At 39.8% G+C, this 17,849-nt stretch overlaps 1 protein-coding gene across 2 annotated transcripts in view; it reads right to left on the reverse strand.

Moving 5' to 3' along the window:
* Positions 1-17,849, reverse strand: part of KPNA6 (karyopherin subunit alpha 6) — a 49,840-nt gene that overhangs the window by 14,814 nt on the left and 17,177 nt on the right. For both annotated transcript variants that reach the window (XM_061184563.1, XM_061184564.1), the window contains 4 exons: positions 3,081-3,214; positions 2,186-2,278; positions 1,681-1,780; positions 338-432 (listed from right to left, as the gene is read on the reverse strand). In XM_061184563.1, the coding sequence (XP_061040546.1) occupies positions 338-432; positions 1,681-1,780; positions 2,186-2,278; positions 3,081-3,214 (422 nt within the window). The remainder of the gene's footprint in view (positions 1-337; positions 433-1,680; positions 1,781-2,185; positions 2,279-3,080; positions 3,215-17,849) is intronic.

The following is a 17,849-nucleotide window of genomic DNA, read 5'->3' on the forward strand; positions in this document are numbered from 1 at the left end:
GGTTGGCCAAAAAGTTCGTTCGGGTTTTTCTGTAACGTCTTACAGAAAAACCCGAACGAACTTTTTGGCTAACCCAATATATTTATATTTATAATTTATAATATAACCTCTGAATAATCAGTCTGTCATATTCTGGTATCTTTCCTTAGAGATTATTTTAGGGAAGAGTTTGTGGGTCTCTTATTTGATTGCGGTCAAGACCTCTGAGGTAACAGCATCTCTTAAACATTCCCTCAATATCTTGTCTATATCCTAAGAGATGTGTCTGTAGAAACATGCCACTACAATTTCTTGGCAAAAGGGCTTTCATCTGGTAACTCTCCACCCCAGGCCTCACCTGTAATGTACAATTTTCATTCCTCTTCAGAAACTCCACAAACCGATCCACCACTCCTGGAGTATTGATAACTTCATCTATTGGAGGACTAGGTTCTGGAAGAGGGAGAGGAAAAGTCAGGAGAGGCTTTGGCTAATGCTTTAACGGGGGTAAGTCCACCATCCTTCCTAGATACTCCTGACAATCCTTCTAAACATTCCCAAACTCCCTTTTGGTGAGGTAGTTTTAACAATAGCTGGTCATGGGGCTTCCCTGGTGGCGCAGTGGTTGAGAATCCGCCTGCCAATGCAGGGGACACGGGTTCGATCCCTGGTCCGGGAAGATCCCACATGCCGTGGAGCAACTAAGCCCGTGCACCACAACTACTGAGCCCGCGTGCTGCAACTACTAAGCCTGTGCACCGCAACTACTGAAGCCTGCGCACCTAGAGCCTGTGCTCCACAACGAGAGACGCCACCGCAATGAGAAGCCCGCGCACCGCAACGAAGAGCAGCCCCCGCTCACTGCAACTAGAGAAAGCCCGCATGCAGCAACGAAGACCCAACACAGCCAAAAATAAATAAATAAATAAATAAATATATATATATATATTAAAAAAAACAATAGCTGGTCATTTTTGAACTGTATAAAATAGCTGAGATGCCAAAGAGTAAAGCCAATCCTAATTTAACTATGCTCACCTTTGGCTTCCTAAACCTAAGCAAGTAACTAACCTTACTTACCTAAGCAAGTAAAGAATTAAGGGAGAGAAGACCAAGGGAGGAGCAACCCTAGTCTAAGCACTTCCCTTCCAAGACCAGCATTCTTTTCTTGGGAGGAAGAAAAGTCAGGGAATATTTTTCCCATCATACATCAAATTTTTACTGAGCACAAACTATGTGCCAGACATGTTTCTGGGTACTGAGGATACAGTAGTGAACAAAACCAAAAGTCTCTGCCCTCGTAGAGCTTATATCCTCGTGATGAGAAATATCCTGTTATGTTAGAAGGCAGTAAGTGTAATAGGAAAAAAAAAGAATAGGTAGGGTGGGGTAAGGAGACTAAAAATGCTGCAGGGGTGGGGGGAGCTGCAATTTCTGATAGCGTGTCAGGGTAGGCTTTACTGAGAAGGTAGGATCTGATCATAGAAATGTAGCAGCTGTCACACAGTTATCTGCAAGTAAAGGATATCAGGCAGAGGAAATAGACAGTGCAAAGGTAAGAATGTGCCTGGCTTGTCCAAGGATACCAAAGCCAGTAGGGCTACAGCAGAATGAGTGAAAGGGAGTAGTTGATGAGGTCAGTGAGAAGAAACAAGATGCTAAAGTCATGCAGGGCCCCCTGGGGAAGACTAGGCTTTGTACCTTTGGAGAGCAGTTTCCGGAATTTCTGTGTGGTTGCTAACTGCAGGTCAGAATCGTCAGAAAAGAGCATCTCTACCATCTCTCTTGTGATCACGCTCTCCTAGAACATAAAACAGGTTCACGACTTTGCAAACCAATACTAGAGCCAGATATGAGCCCATAATCCTGTTTGGAATCCTGCTTTCTAAAGACTTGAGGGCAAGAGGAAGGCGTAACAGCAGGCTCAGAAGGTGTTTAATCCACAGCTGCTTCAAGTTGGAACATTTGGAAGTGATTCTTAACCTCTGAGGCAACTGATAGCTTCCCTTAAATGTTTCCTCTGGTGTTTCCATCAGAGATGAATCCTTATTGACTCCTTAAGTTGACCAGCTACAAAAGGGCCCATGGAATAAAGAGCTTAGCATGGTTGTTGGTAAAGCTAACTAGATGATGTGAACTGACCAATTTCTGTTCTGCAGAAGCAGGTACTTCCCAAGCTTGCCTGGGAAGCTTGCAAGGGTCTTACCCCAGTGGTAGAGCTCACATAGGAGTCCATGAGGAGACTATCGAACATGGCGGCTTCTTCATTAATCAGCTCCACATTTCTCCGTTTAAAAAGCTGAAAGTAAAGTGAAGAGATGGTGGTAAGACTTCTAACCGAAACAAAGAAAACAAAGTATGACCCAATATTAAATTATGGCATAACTGTCATAGAAATGCTACTGCATGAGAAAATGCCAAGCTTAATATACTGATATGGAAAGATATTCAAGGGCTTTACTTTCTATGTTATAGATTGTTTACATTTTTGGAGAACATTTTTATAAGCAAAAAAATCTTTTAAAATTCCTGTGCCCTTTGTATAAAAGGTGATGCATATAAAAGGCTGTGAAGGAAAGAAATAATGGTAAAGCAAAAGGGTGGGCAAAAGCAGGTTAGCATCTAGACCTGGGCAAGGAACCAATTTGGTGGTGGCGTATGGTGCACGGTGCATGGCAGAGTGTAGACGATGAGGCATTAGTACAGTCTCAGTTCTAGGGAGACTTACAAAGAATGGACTCAAGAAATAGAAGTAAGGCAGCCCAGATGGCTGACAAAATTCTTAAAGGGCCAGGCTTGGGGCTGGGCCTTGACGGCCAGACCTAACAGTGACTACTGGGTAAAAACAAGGGGTTAGCAACTAGAATGTTATATTGAAGACATAAATGATGTCCAAGTTGTTCTAAATTATGGAAAAGGAATAAGGGACAGTTCTTTCTCAAAGCTTCCAAAATTTCTTTACAACAAAGGAAGCTGGATGAGCGGCCCACAGAGATAAGCTACTTTCCCAAGAGGAAAGTGAGAGTGCAAGGTGGAGGTCAACCATGGTGGCTGGCCTGCCTCCCTGAAGAGCACGTTTGAGAATACTTGGGCTAACCCACTTGTTGCTCCCGTTTCTGCTTCCGGAGCTGAATGCCCTCCTCCTCTCTTCTTCGCCTCATTTCCTCAGGGTTTAGGGCATTGTTCTTATAGCTCTTCATTCGATAATTGTCTTTCCCTGGGCTCGCCATGGTCTCTGGAAGAAGGGAAGATACAAACATACTGGCAAAGGCTCTTAGGAGGACAGCATTTCCTTCTCACTGGCTTCTTTCCCTACCCACCCTCCCCTTCTCAGGGGGACTCACAGGTTCCCAAGGAGGCCTAATAATCTCAGTAACTGCACCTGACATCTCTAGTACCACCCCCACACAAACAACACAGTCTCCTTTAATCATAACAAACTTATTAAGTAAGTGCTTTTATAGCAATTGATATAAGCAGAGGAGTTAAAAGGTGTAGGCCCTGGAGGCAGACTGTGTGGGTTCATATACCGGCTCTTCTACTTGTTAGCTGTGCAACTTCCAACAAGTTGCTTTAACCTCTATGCCTCAGGAGCTCATCTTTAAAACAGGGATATAATAATTCCTATTTCATAGAGCTGTTAGAAGGATTATATAGCTTAATACATGCAAAGTACTATTTAGAACAACAGGCATATGGTAAATGCTCACAAGCTATGATCACTTCTATGACAAGACAGAAAAGTTATATGACTTGCCCAATAAACTCAAATATATTTAACCTACCCAGGTGATATACGTTATAGTGTACCCAATTCAGTGGAATACCATGTATTTTTTTTTAATAACTCATGTGGCCACCCATCTATATTTTAAATTAAAAAAATTTAAAATTTTATTCTGTAATATTTGCTACATACAAAAAGATGAAACATAATGTAAAGTTACCAAGCAAAATAATACAATGAGCATCTGTCAACTCACCACTAAACCTAAGAACTAGATTATTAATATGCCTGAATCTAGTAGTAGGGTCTTCTCCTATCCCAGGCCCCTCCATCCCCACTCCAACTCCAGCCAAAAGAAAACTGCTATGATGAATTGTCATTATCTTTGCTTTTGTTTTTATTAATCACATATATGTTTACTCCTAAATATTGTATCATACTATGTTTAGTCTACTGAGAATTGTTGCCCCTCCACTAGGTTTTTAAGATTCACCCATGTTTTTGCATGGAGCTGTATTTCTTTAATTTTTCCTATGTCATAATATTTTACTGTATAAACACATCATAATTTATTTGCATTTCCCTGATGATTAGTGATGTTGAGCATCTTTTTCATGAACCTGTTGGCCATTTATACGTTTGCTTTGTAAAAGTGTCTATTCAGGTTCTTTGCCTATTTTTAAATGCATTATTTGTTTTTTTTTTTGCTATTGAATTGTGTGAGTTCCTTATATATTTTGGATATTAATCCCTTATCAGATATATGGTTAGCAAATATTTTCTCCCATAGGCTGCCTTTTCATTTTGTCGACCATTTCTTTTGCTGTGCAGCAGCTTTTAAGTTTTCTAGTTCAAGCTTTCTCATTTATGTGATCCCACTTATTTATTTTTGCTTTTGTTGCTTGTGCTTTTGCTGTCATATCCAAAAAAATCATTGCCAAGACCAAGGTCTTTTTTCCTGTGTTTTCTTCTAGGAGTTTTAACAGTTTCAGGTCTTACAATTAAGTCTCTAATCTATTTTGACTTGGCAAATAACATCTTAGTCTTCACTTCCCAGACCCTCTGAAATAGTCTGCAGATCACACTTTGAGAACCCCTGCTCTAAGGAATGAATTGCTGGGTTTAGGCAAGTAAATGTTAAACTTCACCAGATAGTACCACGTTGCCTTCCAAGGGGATGCCAATTCACATTAGCTCAGCAGTACGTACCAGGTTCCCACTGATGTATATCCTATTACTCAGAATTATCACTTCTGCCAATCTACTGAGTATAAGGTACTTCACTGGGGTAATGATTTGCATTACTAATAGGGTTAGATTTTATGTTTATTAGCCATGTTTCCCTTTCTGTGAAAAATGTCTGTTTACGGTACTTCGAATATTTTTCTATTGAATTACTTGTCCTTTTCTTATTGATTTATAGTTCTTTAGATATTCTAGTTACTAACCATTTGTTAGTTATTTGTATTACAAATATCTTTTAGGAGTTTGTATCTTTTCATTTTTTGCAATTTTCACTTTATGGAGTTCTTTAACAAGTTCTTAATTATAATGTAGTTAAATTTTTCTTTAATACTTAGCTTTTTCTGTGTGTCTTGTTTAATAAATCCTTTCATGCTCCCAAGGTCAGAAAGATACCCTCTCATGTCTTCTGAAAGTTTTAAAGCTTGCCCTTTACATGCCAGTGTTTCATATACCTGAAATTTAATTATTTGTGTATAAGCTTTAGGAAGTTAACACAAAGTCTGAACATTAATGACTTAGGTACACAGGTTAGGAAAGAAAAAAGAAAGGAGAGAGAAATCATACAGCAGAGAGAATCAACAAGGCAAAACTTGGAACTTTCAAAAGATGAAAAATAGTCAAGTCTCTGGCGAGATTTCTCAAGAACAAAAGAGGACACAAATAATGTTAGGTAACTAAAGAGATTGAAAAGCGAATATGAACAACTTTATGCTAGCTAACATGTTTGAAAAGACAAATTCCTAGAATAATATTACTTGCCAAAAGTGACTCAAACAGAATGTGACTAGCCTTATAACCATTAAATATACTGAATCAGCACTAAAGAATATTCCCACAAAGAAAATGCCAGGTTTAAATGGTTTTACAAATGAGATTTAAAAAAAAATAAAATAAAATAAATAAATGAATAAATTTATTTATTTATTTTTGGCTGCATTGGGTCTTCGTTGCTGTGTGCGGGCTTTCTCTAGTTGCGGCGAGAGGGGGCTACTCTTCATTGCGGTGCGCGGGCTTCTCATTGTAGTGGCTTCTCTTGTTGCGCAGCACGGGCTCTAGGCGCGTGGGCTTTAGTAGTTGTGGCTCGCAGGCTCTAGAGCTCAGGCTCAGTAGTTGTGGCGCACGGGCTTAGGTGCTCCGTGGCATGTGGGATCTTCCCGGACCAGGGACCAGGGCTGAAACCTGTGTCCCCTACATTGGCAGGCAGATTATTTTTTTTTAATTAATTAATTAATTAATCAATTAATTTTTGGCAGTGTTGGGTCTTCGTTGCTCCACATGGGCTTTCCCTAGTTGTGGTGAATGGGGGCTACTCTTTGTTGCGGTGTGCGGGCTTCTCATTGCGGTGGCTTCTCTTGTTGCGGAGCATGGGCTCTAGGTGCGCGGGCTTCAGTAGTTGTAGCACGTGGGCTCAGTAGTTGTGGCTCGCAGGCTCTAGAGCGCAGGCTCAGTAGTTGTGGCGCATGGGCTTAGTTGCTCCACGGTATGTGGGATCTTCCCAGACCAGGGCTTGAACTCATGTCCCCTGCATTGGCAGGCGGATTCTTAACCACTGCGCCACCAGGGAAGTCCTGGGGTTTCTTTTTTTCCATAAATTTATTTACTTTATTTATTTTTGGCTGTGTTGGGTCTCCGTTGCTGCGCGTGGGCTTTCTCTAGTTGTGGCGAGCGGGGGCTACTCTTTGTTGCAGTGCAGAGGCTTCTCACTGTGGTGGCTTCTCTCGTTGTGGAGCATGGGCTCTAGGCGCGCGGGCTTCAGTAGTTGTGGCAGGCGGGCTCAGTAGTTGTGGCTCACGGGCTCTAGAGCACAGGCTCAGTAGTTGTGGCACACGGGCTTATTTACTCCATGGCATGTGGGATCTTCCCGGACCAGGGATCGAACCCGTGTCCCCTGCATTGGCAGGCAGATTCTCAACCACTGCGCCGCCAGGGAAGCCCCCCGGGCTTTCTTTTTAATTGCAGTGAGCAGGGCTACTCTTCACTGCAGTGTGCAGACCTCTCATTAAGGTGGCTTCTCTTGTTGCAGAGCATGGGCTCTAGGTGCGCAGGCTTCAGCAGTTGTGGCACATGGGCTCAGCAGCTGTGGCTCGTGGGCTCTAGAGCACAGGCTCAGTAGTTGTGGCACACAGGCTTAGTTGCTCCGCGGCATGTGGGATCTTCCTGGATCAGGGATCGAACCTGTATCCCCTGCACTGGCAGGCATATTCTTAACCACTGTGCCACCAGGGAAGTACCGGAAGGGACATTCTTTTGATAACAATACCAAAGAAGGATAATATGAGAAGGTCCTATACTTTTCCTATATCACTTATGAACAAGGATACAAAAATTCTAAATAATATTAGAGGGAGGGAGGGGAGAGATAAATGAGGAGTTTGGGATTAACATATACATACTACTATATATAAAGTAGGTACACAACAAAGACCTGTAGTTCACTGTATAGCGCAGTGAACTACACTCAGTATTTTGTAGTAACCTATAATGGAAAAGAATCTGAGAAAAAATATACATATATATATATGTATAACTGAATCACTTTGCTGTACACTTGAAACTAACACAACATTGTAAATTAACTATACTTCAATAAAAAATAAAATAAAATAATAAAAGAAGATAATGAAATAACATCATTAACTGTACTGAAAAAAACTGCCAAACTAGAATTCTATGCCCAGTGAAAGCACTTTCAAAAATGAAAGTGAAATAGACTTTTTCAGACAAAAGCTGAGACTCTGTCTCTAGCAGACCTGCACTAAAGAAATGCTAAATTTGTTCAAGCAGAAAGGAAATGATACCAGAAGGTAACTCAGATCTTCACAAAAGGAAGAATACTAGAAATGGTAAGAAGTAGGCACATATACAATAACTTTCCCATTTAAAAAATTTCCTTAAACCTAAGAAGATAAAATGAGAATTATAAAAAATAATCCAAAAGAAAGCAGGTAAAGAGGGAAAAAAGAACCAAGAACATACGACAAATAGAAAACAAACTGATTTCCAGAGTTACAACATTATAATATTCAAATGTCCAGTTTTTAATTTAAAAAAAATTACAAGGCATACAAGGAAAGAGGGAAGTATGGTCCATTCAAAGGCACAAAATAAATGGACAGAAACTTTCCCTGAGGAAGCCCAGACACTGGACAAACTAAGACAAAGACTTTCAAACAACTGTCTTAAATACACTCCAAGAGCTAAGGGGAAAATATGGACAAACAACTAAAGGAAATCAGGAAAACAATGCTGAACAAAATGAGAATATCAACAAATAGAAAAGGAACCAAAGAGAAGTTCTAGAGTTGAAAAGTATAATAACTGAAATGAAGAATTCACTAGAGGGGTTCAACAGCAGATCTGAGCAGGCAACAGACAGAAGTAGCAGGCTTGAAGACAAGAAAATTGCAATTATGCAGTCTGAGCAGAAAGGGAAAAAGAATGAAGAAAAGTGAACAGAACCTAGGGATCCATGGAACTCCAACAAGCAAATCACAATATATACATTTAGGGAGTCAAAGAAATGGGAGGGAAAGGGAAAAAGAATTCTGAAGAAATAATGGCAAAAAATTTCCCAAATTTAATGTAAGACATGAATGTACACATAAAGATACCCAATTAATCATAAGGAGAAAAATTCAGACCCACATCTAGATACATAATCAAACTGTTGAGAGCCAAAGACAAAAAGAAAATCTTGAAAGCAGTAAGGAAGAAGTGACTCATCACATACAAGCCAACTTCTCATCAGAAACCATGAAGTCCAGAAGGCACTGAGATTTTTAAAGTGCTAAAAGAAAAAACTGTCAAAGAATTCTGTATCTGACAAAACTGTCCTTCAAAAACAAGGGAGAAACTAAGACATTCTCAGATAAAAGCTGAGGGAGTTTGTTAACCACTAGACTTGCTCTATAAGAAATGCTAAAAGGGAGTCCTTCAAGTTGAAAATGAAAGGAAATGAAAGGACATTACACAGTAACCTGAAGCCAGTAAAGGTTAACTACATGGGGAAATACAAAAGCCAGTATTATAGGATTTTTGGTTTGTAATGCCACTTTTTATTTCCTACGTGATTTAAAAGAAAAACATATAAAATAATTATAAACCAATGCTATTGGGCATACAATATATAAAGATACAATCTGTGACAGCAACAACATAAAGAGGGGATTGGAGCTGTACAGGAACAAAGTTTTTGTATGCTACTGAAGTTAAGTTGGTATCAATCCAAACTACATTGTTATAAATTTGGGATGTTAAATGTAATCTCCATGGTAACCACAATCTCTCTATACATATACATATACACACACAAAATAAAAATTAAAAATATACACAAAGGAAATGAGAAGGGAATGAAAACAATTCACTACAAGAAACCAACTAAATACAAAAGGCAGTAATAGAGGAAGAAAGGGACAAAAAAAGCATAAGACATATAGAAAAAAAGAACAAAATGGCAGAAGTCCTTCCTTACTTTTTTTTTTTTTGGCTGCGCCACACGGTTCAGGAGTCTTAGTTCCTCGACCAGGAATCAAACCTGGGCCCCCAGCAGTGGAAGTACAGAGTCCTAACCACTGGACCACCAGGGAATTCCCAAGTAATTACATTATACTTAAATGGATTAAACTCTCCAGTCAAAAGGCAGAGATTGGCAGAGGATTAAAAAAACATGATCCAACTATATGCTGCCTGCAAAGACTTACTGTATATCCCAAAATGCAAACAAGTTGAAAGTAAATGGATGAAAACAGATATTTATGTAAATGGTAACCAAAAGAGAGCTGGGATGGCTATACTAATACCAGATAAAAAATTTTAAGTCAAAAACTGTTACAAGAGTCAAAGGAGGACATTACATACTGATAAAAGTGTCAATTCATCCAGAAGATATAACAATTATAAATGCACCAACTAGAGCCCCAAAATATATAAAGCAAACACTGACAGAAGTGAAGGGAAAAATAGTTCTACAGTAACATTTGGAGACTTCAGTACACCACTTTCAATAATGAATAGAACCTAGACAGAAGATTAATAAGGAAATAGAGGACTTTAACATTATAAATCAGGTAGACCCAAAAGACATATAGAACACTCCCACCCAACAACAGTAGAAAACGTCTTCTCAAGTGTGCATGGAACGTTCTCCAAGACAGACCACGTTAAGCCATAAAGAGTCTCAACAGATTCTAAAAGACTGAAATCAGACAAATTATCTTCCTTCACCACATGGAATGAAGCTAGAAATAAATAACAGAAGGAAACTAGAAAATTCACAAGTATGTGGAAACTACAGATTCTTAAATAATAAAGTTGGAGAACTCACACTTCATGATTTCATAACTCACTACAAAGCTACAGTAATCAAAACAGTGTGGTACTGGCATAAGGATAAACATATAGATCAATGGAATAGAATTGATAGAAAAGAAAAAAAAAAAAAGAATTGACAGAACAGAACAGAGTCCAGAAATAAACTCACACATCCACAGCCAGCCAACTAATCTTTGACAAGATGTCAAGTCCATTCAATGGAGTAAGAACAGTCTCTTCAACAAAAGGTGCTGGGACAACTAAATGTTCAGATCCAAAAGAATGAAGTTGGATCCCTAGCTTACACCATACATAAAACTCAAAATAGATCAACAACCTAAATATACAAGCTAAGACGGTAAAACTCTTAGAATAAAACACAGGGGTGGGACTTCCCTGGTGGCGTAGTGGTTAAGAATCTGCCTGCCAATGCAGGGAACACGGGTTCAAGCTCTGGTCCGGGAAGATCTCACATGCCACGGAGCAACTGGGCCCGTGAGCCACAACTACTGAGCCTGCGCTCTAGAGCTCACGAGCCACAACTACTGAGCCTGCGTGCCACAACTACTGAAGCCTGCGTGCCTAGAGTCCGTGCTCCACAACAAGAGAAGCCACCGCAATGAGAAGCCTGCACACCGCAAGGAAGAGTAGCCCCTGCTCACCGCAACTAGAGAAAGGCCGTGCACAGCAACGAAGACCCAATGCAGCCAAAAATAAATAAATACATAAATTTATATATATATAAAAATATAATAATAATAATGGTCAAAATGGTGAATTATATTTTACCACAAAAAATTTTTTAATTGCAGCATATCTCCTCCATTTAAATCTAACATACAATCCCAGTTTTAACTTTTTAAATTTTTTTTAACATTCTGTATTTGTTTATTTGCATCCATTCATCACAGGGTCAATTATATTAACTATATTTTCTTATTTTCTGCGTTCCTGATGTTCTGGCACTTGGGGGCCTTACAAATCCAGGAGAGACTGCCACTCTCATGGCTAGCTAATTCCCACAGATAACAATCGAGCCTAAGAGCATGCCTTTGCAAAGGAACCAATCCAGAGCCATATCTACTTTATCTTGCCTGTACACCCAGGAGGCAATATTCCTGTGCTTCAACCATCCCAGGGCCCAAAAAGTAGTAGGCAACTAGAGACTACTCTCATAGCCCAAAGCCTTCCAGAATTATTCAAATTAACCAATCCTAAACTGTTTACTCTGCCCTGCCTTCACTTTCCCTCTGAAACTCCAGGCTCTGGCCAAAACCTTCTGCTTGCTCCTGCCCCTTCTGCCTCCTGACCACCCTGGTGTCTTCCTCTGTGACCCTGTGTGGCCAGTGGTGACCCACTTCCCACCCCCTGACCACCCCGCCCCAGCCAGACCTGTGAGTATAATAAACTTCTTCCTTACAAACCTCATTCTTGTTTCCTCCTGTGGCCTCAGTGACTTTATCATACCTTACTCAATATTTACATTTTAAAAACAATCTCATTATTTTAAAAAACTGATAAAAGTGAAGGTGATAATGTTGAAGTATGAGTAGAGGAAGCATTACCAACTTGTTTCTTTCTCCCTTTATAGGCATTTCTCATCCTCTAAATTTCTCATCTGAAACAGTTAATAAAAGTATTGCAAAAGGGATGAAAAATAAGTTTTACAGGCACACAGAAAGGGATAATTAACTCTAATACTGCCTCTTTTCTGGAGTGGTTGGGGTGATCATGATGAAGAGTTTAAAAAGAAAGCTCCCAAAGGCAAGATTAGGGCTGGTTCTTCAAGCAGGAGATCACCTTGAGGACACAAATGGAATAAGAAAGTACATAAATGTGAGGGGGAAAAGTAGTCTATTAAGAGAATCTGAGTGAAAAAGAGATATAGAATGGAAGTTGAGGAGACAGCTGAAATAAGGAAATGAAACTTCAGAGAAGGTGCCTCTGTTTATTCTGGAAAGTAGCTAGGCAAACCAATAGTAGCAGCAGGGTCTTACAAGGTGCAAGTTTCCACATCCACTTGGCAAAGCCCAAGTCCATTTACTGTTAAAAGTTCTAGGGGGCTGCAGTGGCCTCTCTCTGGGGTCCCTGATTACCCCTATGCCTGGAAACTAATAGGCACAGGACAAATTTCTAAAGGCAGCACTGTGGACTGCTCTCCCCCATTACCTGACACATGGTTTTTCATGACTCTGAGCCTGGGCTCTCCCAGAGGGCTCTCTTCCTTCAAGCAGAGCTGACAGTGAAGCTGGAAGGAGAACCAGGCTGTACTTCTTTAGTCACCATGGTGACAAGAAACTATCACAAATATTTGCTTATGATTTCACTGGAGAAGCCAAGCAGGAGGTTAGATTGGAAGGAGGAACATTTGCAGAAGCACATCTGGAATCAGCAACCAAAGGAATGCTGGACTCTCATTCAGGGACTATCAGGCAGAGGGGCTTTTTTCATCATGCTCTCCCTTACTTGCTGAGCCCAGATCAAGAAATCCACAATACAAATATATCAATACCTTTTCAAGCATCTGACTGTCTCAGGTAGCCTTTGAGTTTTCTTAGTCAAGGAACTCTCTCAAAGTGAATAGGTCCCTGAAGTTGTACCTCTCATTTCTAGGAAATAACTGGCTAAGGTTGCCATGCATTTTCTAAGCTTTGAGATCCAAGGGACTAGCAATAAAAATACAAAATAAGTACGGACCCTGTTATGGCCTGAATTGTACTCCATCCCCCACCGATTCATATGTTGAAGTCTTAAACCCTAATACCCCAAAATGTGACTGTATTTGGAGATAGCGTCTTTAAAAAGATGATTACAGTTAAATGAGGATACTGGAGTAAGGCGTAATCCAATATGACGAGTGCCCATATAAGAGAAGATTAAGATACAGATGCACTTAGAGGGAGAACACCATGTGAACGTGAAAACAGCCATTTGTAAACCAAAGAGAGAGGTCTCAGAAGAAGCCAACCCTGCTAACATCTTGATCTTGGATTTCTAGCCTCCAGAACTATGAGAGAATAAATTTTTGTTGTTTAAGCCACCCAGTCAGTGGTACCTTGTTATGCAGTCTTAGCAAATTAATACAGGCCCTAATTGATAGATGAATAACCTGAGTCTCAAGTCACACACTAAGGGAATAGCCAGATTATTGCAGTATTCCATTTAATCAATGGTATGTTTAAAATTTTAAGATTCATAAAATTTTAAAAATTATGCACATTTTCTTAGAAAAACGCATACTGCATATAGCCAGCTTTCCTATGTATGGGATGGGAATGATATTAAGACAGCTGCTGGCTCTAGGACTTTGCAAACCAAAGTCTTACATTCATGGTCTGTATTTAACACTATGAAGCAGTCAGTCAGCCTTTTAAAATAATTTCTCAGGGGAATCCCCTGGCAGTCCAGTGGTTAGGACTCCATGCTTTCACTGCCAACGGCCCAGGTTCAATCTCTGGTCCGGGAACTAAGATCCCACAAGCTGCACGATGTGACAAATAAACAAACAAACAAACAAATAAATTCTCTTGTCCTGGTGCTAAACTGAGTGGGGGCTCCTCTTTGCAGACGGCAAGTTTCTAATAAAACGTACCTTCCCAGGCACAGAAAATGAGCTAAACTTAATGCCTCTTCCTTCAGGAATGTAAGAAACCTGATTCCTCCCAGAGTGAAATGGCTTTTTTCAGCCGGCCTCTCTTACTTCTCACTAAGAATTCTCTACCAAATATGCATCAGTGTAAGATTCCTGAGTTAAAACACTGGCCACATGCCAGTTAATTAAAAAGGAAGAGCTAAGAGTATACTGGGATATAGAGCTTATAGCCTTAGTAAGCTAGTAAGGTTTGATAATGTGCCAAACTCTGTGTAGATATAATCTCCAATCTTCACAACAATCCTGAGAATCCATTTTACAGACGAGAAAAAAGAGACTCAGGGGTTAAGTGACAAGCCAGGAAGCTAATAAGTCAACCCTGATCTAGTTGGTCCCAAACTCCAGGTTCTTTTCATTTCCTGAAAAGGGAAGCAATTGGTAACAGCAAATCCATCAATATATGTGCTGCCAAAGGGAGCACAACAGCAAATCCATCAGAATTCTGGGTTGGGGACTGCTCTGTTACCAATAAACAAATCTGCTCCCATTCCAGAATTTCAGTTAACCACAAACTCAAATGCCTTAAAAGGTAAAGAGGTTTAAAAAAAAAAAAAAGGTAAAGAGGTTAATGTTTTTTTTTTTTTTTGGCTGTGCTTCACTGCTTGTGGGATCCTAGTTCCCCAACCAGGGATTGAACCTGGGCCACGGGAATGAAAGCGCTGGGTCCTAACCACTGGACCGCCAGGGAATTCCCAAGAAGTTAATGATTTTTTTTTTTTTAAGATTTATTATTTATTTATTTAATTTATTTTGGGCTGCGTCGGGTCTTAGTTGCAGCACGTGGGATCTTCGTTGTGGTGCGCGGGCTTCTCTCTAGTTGTGGTGTGCGGGTTTTCTCTTCTCTAGTTGTGGCGCGCAGGCTCCAGGGCACGCGGGCTCTCTAGTTGAGGTGCTCGAGCTCAGTAGTTGTGGCGTGCAGGCTTAGTTGCCCTGCAGCACGTGGGATCTTAGTTCCCTGACCAGGGATTGAACCCGTGTCCCCTGCACTGTAAGGCGGATTCTTTACCACTGAACCACGAGGGAAGTCCTGAAGTTAATGATTTTTAACGGGACAGTTATAATAGGACAACAGGGATTGCGCTCACACTCAATTTTCATAACATTGTGCCAGCCAAACAAAATTTAATTTTAACAAGGGCTAAGGTGAAATCAGCTGTTAAACAGCCCTTGGTTTGAGGACAATTAAATAATTACATAAACCCCAGCACCATGCCTCTCTTTTTAAAAAATGTATTCATACACAAGATCTAGCTGACCTCTACAACAACCAATGAGAAAGATTAGTCAATTAGGAGCATATCCACTTAACAGCTAGGGAACCAGGTTCAGAGGTGCTGTGACTTGCACAAGATCATTTAGCTATCAAGTTGTGAAGCCGGGACTGAGATCTAGACCCTGTAATTCCATAGGCCTTCTCTTTTCATCCAACCTCGGAGAACTACTTGTTTTCATCCTCTGATAAGACATATAATTCTATTCAATTTGGCTCCTGCCCTTAGACTAGGTTCTATCCATCTTGATCTATTTACTCACGGTCATTTTAACTTAAGAATTACTGACCACTGACTAATTTTCATTAAATTTTTATCTTGTTAAAAAAAATGAAATAACATAAAAAAACCAAACAGTTACTGGCAATCAATTTTCTAATTACTGCATAAGAACTGGGAGCAACTGAAAACTAGTACTGGGACTTCCCTGGTGGTCCAGCGGTAAAGAATCCGCCTTGCAATGCAAGGGACTTGGGTTCGATCCCTGGTCAGGGAACTACGATCCCACATACCGCGGGGCAACTAAGCCCGCGCGTCACACCACTGAGCTCGTGCGCCTCAACTAGAGCCCGCGTGCTGCAAACTACACAGCCCAGGCCCTCCGGAGCCTGCGTACCACAACTAGAGAGAGAAAACCCGCACGCCACAACTAGAGAGAAGCCCGTGCACCACAACAAGAGCCCACGAGCTGCAACGAAAGATCCCGCATGCCTCAACGAAGATCCCGCATGCCACAACTAAGACCTGACGCAGCCAAAAATAAATAAAATCAATAAATCAATCAATAATAAATAAATCTTAAAAAAAAAAAAAACTAGTACCAAAGACGTTTGCCTAAGAGATTCCCCCCTTCACCCACCATATCTGACTTTTTAGGAATTCAACCTCATAATACAGGTTTTTCTTTTGCAGCGAGTTCTCTCCCTAGACCACAAATCCAACCAACCACAAAACTGAAGTATATCTGACCCTCTGTGAACACCTATACCATCAGAATTAATTAAATCAAAATTCCTCCAAAGTGGATGAAACCAGCTATGACGCTCGGATTGGAAGGGTAGGAAGATAACACACAATACACAAGTGACAGATACAGAGACTAATAAATGCAATCATTTTCAATGATGTTCTTCTAAAACTTACATGGCCGAGTTTCTTATCAAAGATGACAACAAAGACTGGCTTAAATTTTGCCTGTCTTCTTGCTGGTCTACCTGGTAGATAACTACTGTGAATGCATACAAAGTTGATGGCAAAATTTTGGTACATTTTAAAATTTTTTAAATTGAGGTATAGTTGATATACAATATTATAAAAGTTTCAGGTATACAACAGATTTGACACTATTGTAACTTTGTTAGCTAAAATCAGCACTGTAGGACTAGTTCCAGGAATCTCACCACCTACCAATTCTTCGTACTGCGAATCAGCCAGACACTGAATCTTTTCATTGACTACCTGCCCTCCCAAGCTACTGCCCTATTTTTCTGTTCTAATGAATAGGAAAACTATTTTTTCAGCAGAAAAATAGTTTTTTTTATTAAAGAGGACTACCTGCCCTCTTTATTATGAATTATTTAAACACTTAAAGTTGCAAATGTCATGACTTGGCACTGCACTCTAATTACTTTAGTAATTGTCTCATAATAAGGACCTTCTTACATAACTACTAGACCATTTCAAACCTAAGAAAATTAACGAAACACCTATTATCTAGTCCATATGCAAATTTCCTTACTTCAAAATGGCTTTTATAGCTAGTTTTTTTCGCCCAAATCAGAATCTAGTCAAGTTTCACCCACTGTATTTAGCCTTCTATTTAACATTTTATTATGAAAAATGTCAAATATATACAAAAGTAGACAGAATAGTAAATAAAATGAAACTCAATGCAACAATCATTCAGATTCAATAATCAACTAGCTGCCATTCATCTATGCTTCCACAGACCCTGTATTATTTAAGCAAATTCCTGGCATATCATTCCAACAACATATATTTTTCAGTATGTAACTCCAAACAATAAAAACGTTTTTTAAAATTACATCATTATTCCAACATTTGGTCACTTTTAATCTACAATGTCCTTGTCCTCCTTTCCCCCAACCCTTTTATTTACTTGTGATATTGACTCTCTGAAGAATGCCTTAATGTCTTAAAGAATGCCCCACATTCTAGTTTTGTGCCATTAATTTATACCCCTATCCTGTGTGTTTCCTGCAAAACGGAAGTTGGGTCTAGAGACTACAACAGATTCAGGTTAAAAATACACTTTTGGTGATACATATAGGTGATGTTCTGTGCTTCATACTACATCACATCAGGAGGCATCTAATGGCAGGCTGCCCAGATGATACTAAATCTGATAGTAATCAGATCTCTCTTCTTGAAAGTCATCTATGTACCCTAAGTCTCCATTCACATAAAGTTAATGTGACATGTTTCTTGACTATTACACATTTTATGTGTAAGATAGAATAACATAATGAAATAACCAACTTTAAAAAATAGGCATTGCTAATATTGTTGAATCTCTGTGTGCTCTGTTTCACTCTAACTCTTCAAATCTGACTTCCATTCCTTCTACTCCAAAGAAACTGCTTTTATCAAGGTCACCGATAACCTCCACATTGTCTTATCTAATGGATAGAAATTTCTGTCC

The sequence above is a fragment of the Eubalaena glacialis genome, chromosome 3 (genome assembly GCF_028564815.1).
Source record: "Eubalaena glacialis isolate mEubGla1 chromosome 3, mEubGla1.1.hap2.+ XY, whole genome shotgun sequence".
Classification (NCBI taxonomy): domain Eukaryota; kingdom Metazoa; phylum Chordata; class Mammalia; order Artiodactyla; family Balaenidae; genus Eubalaena; species Eubalaena glacialis.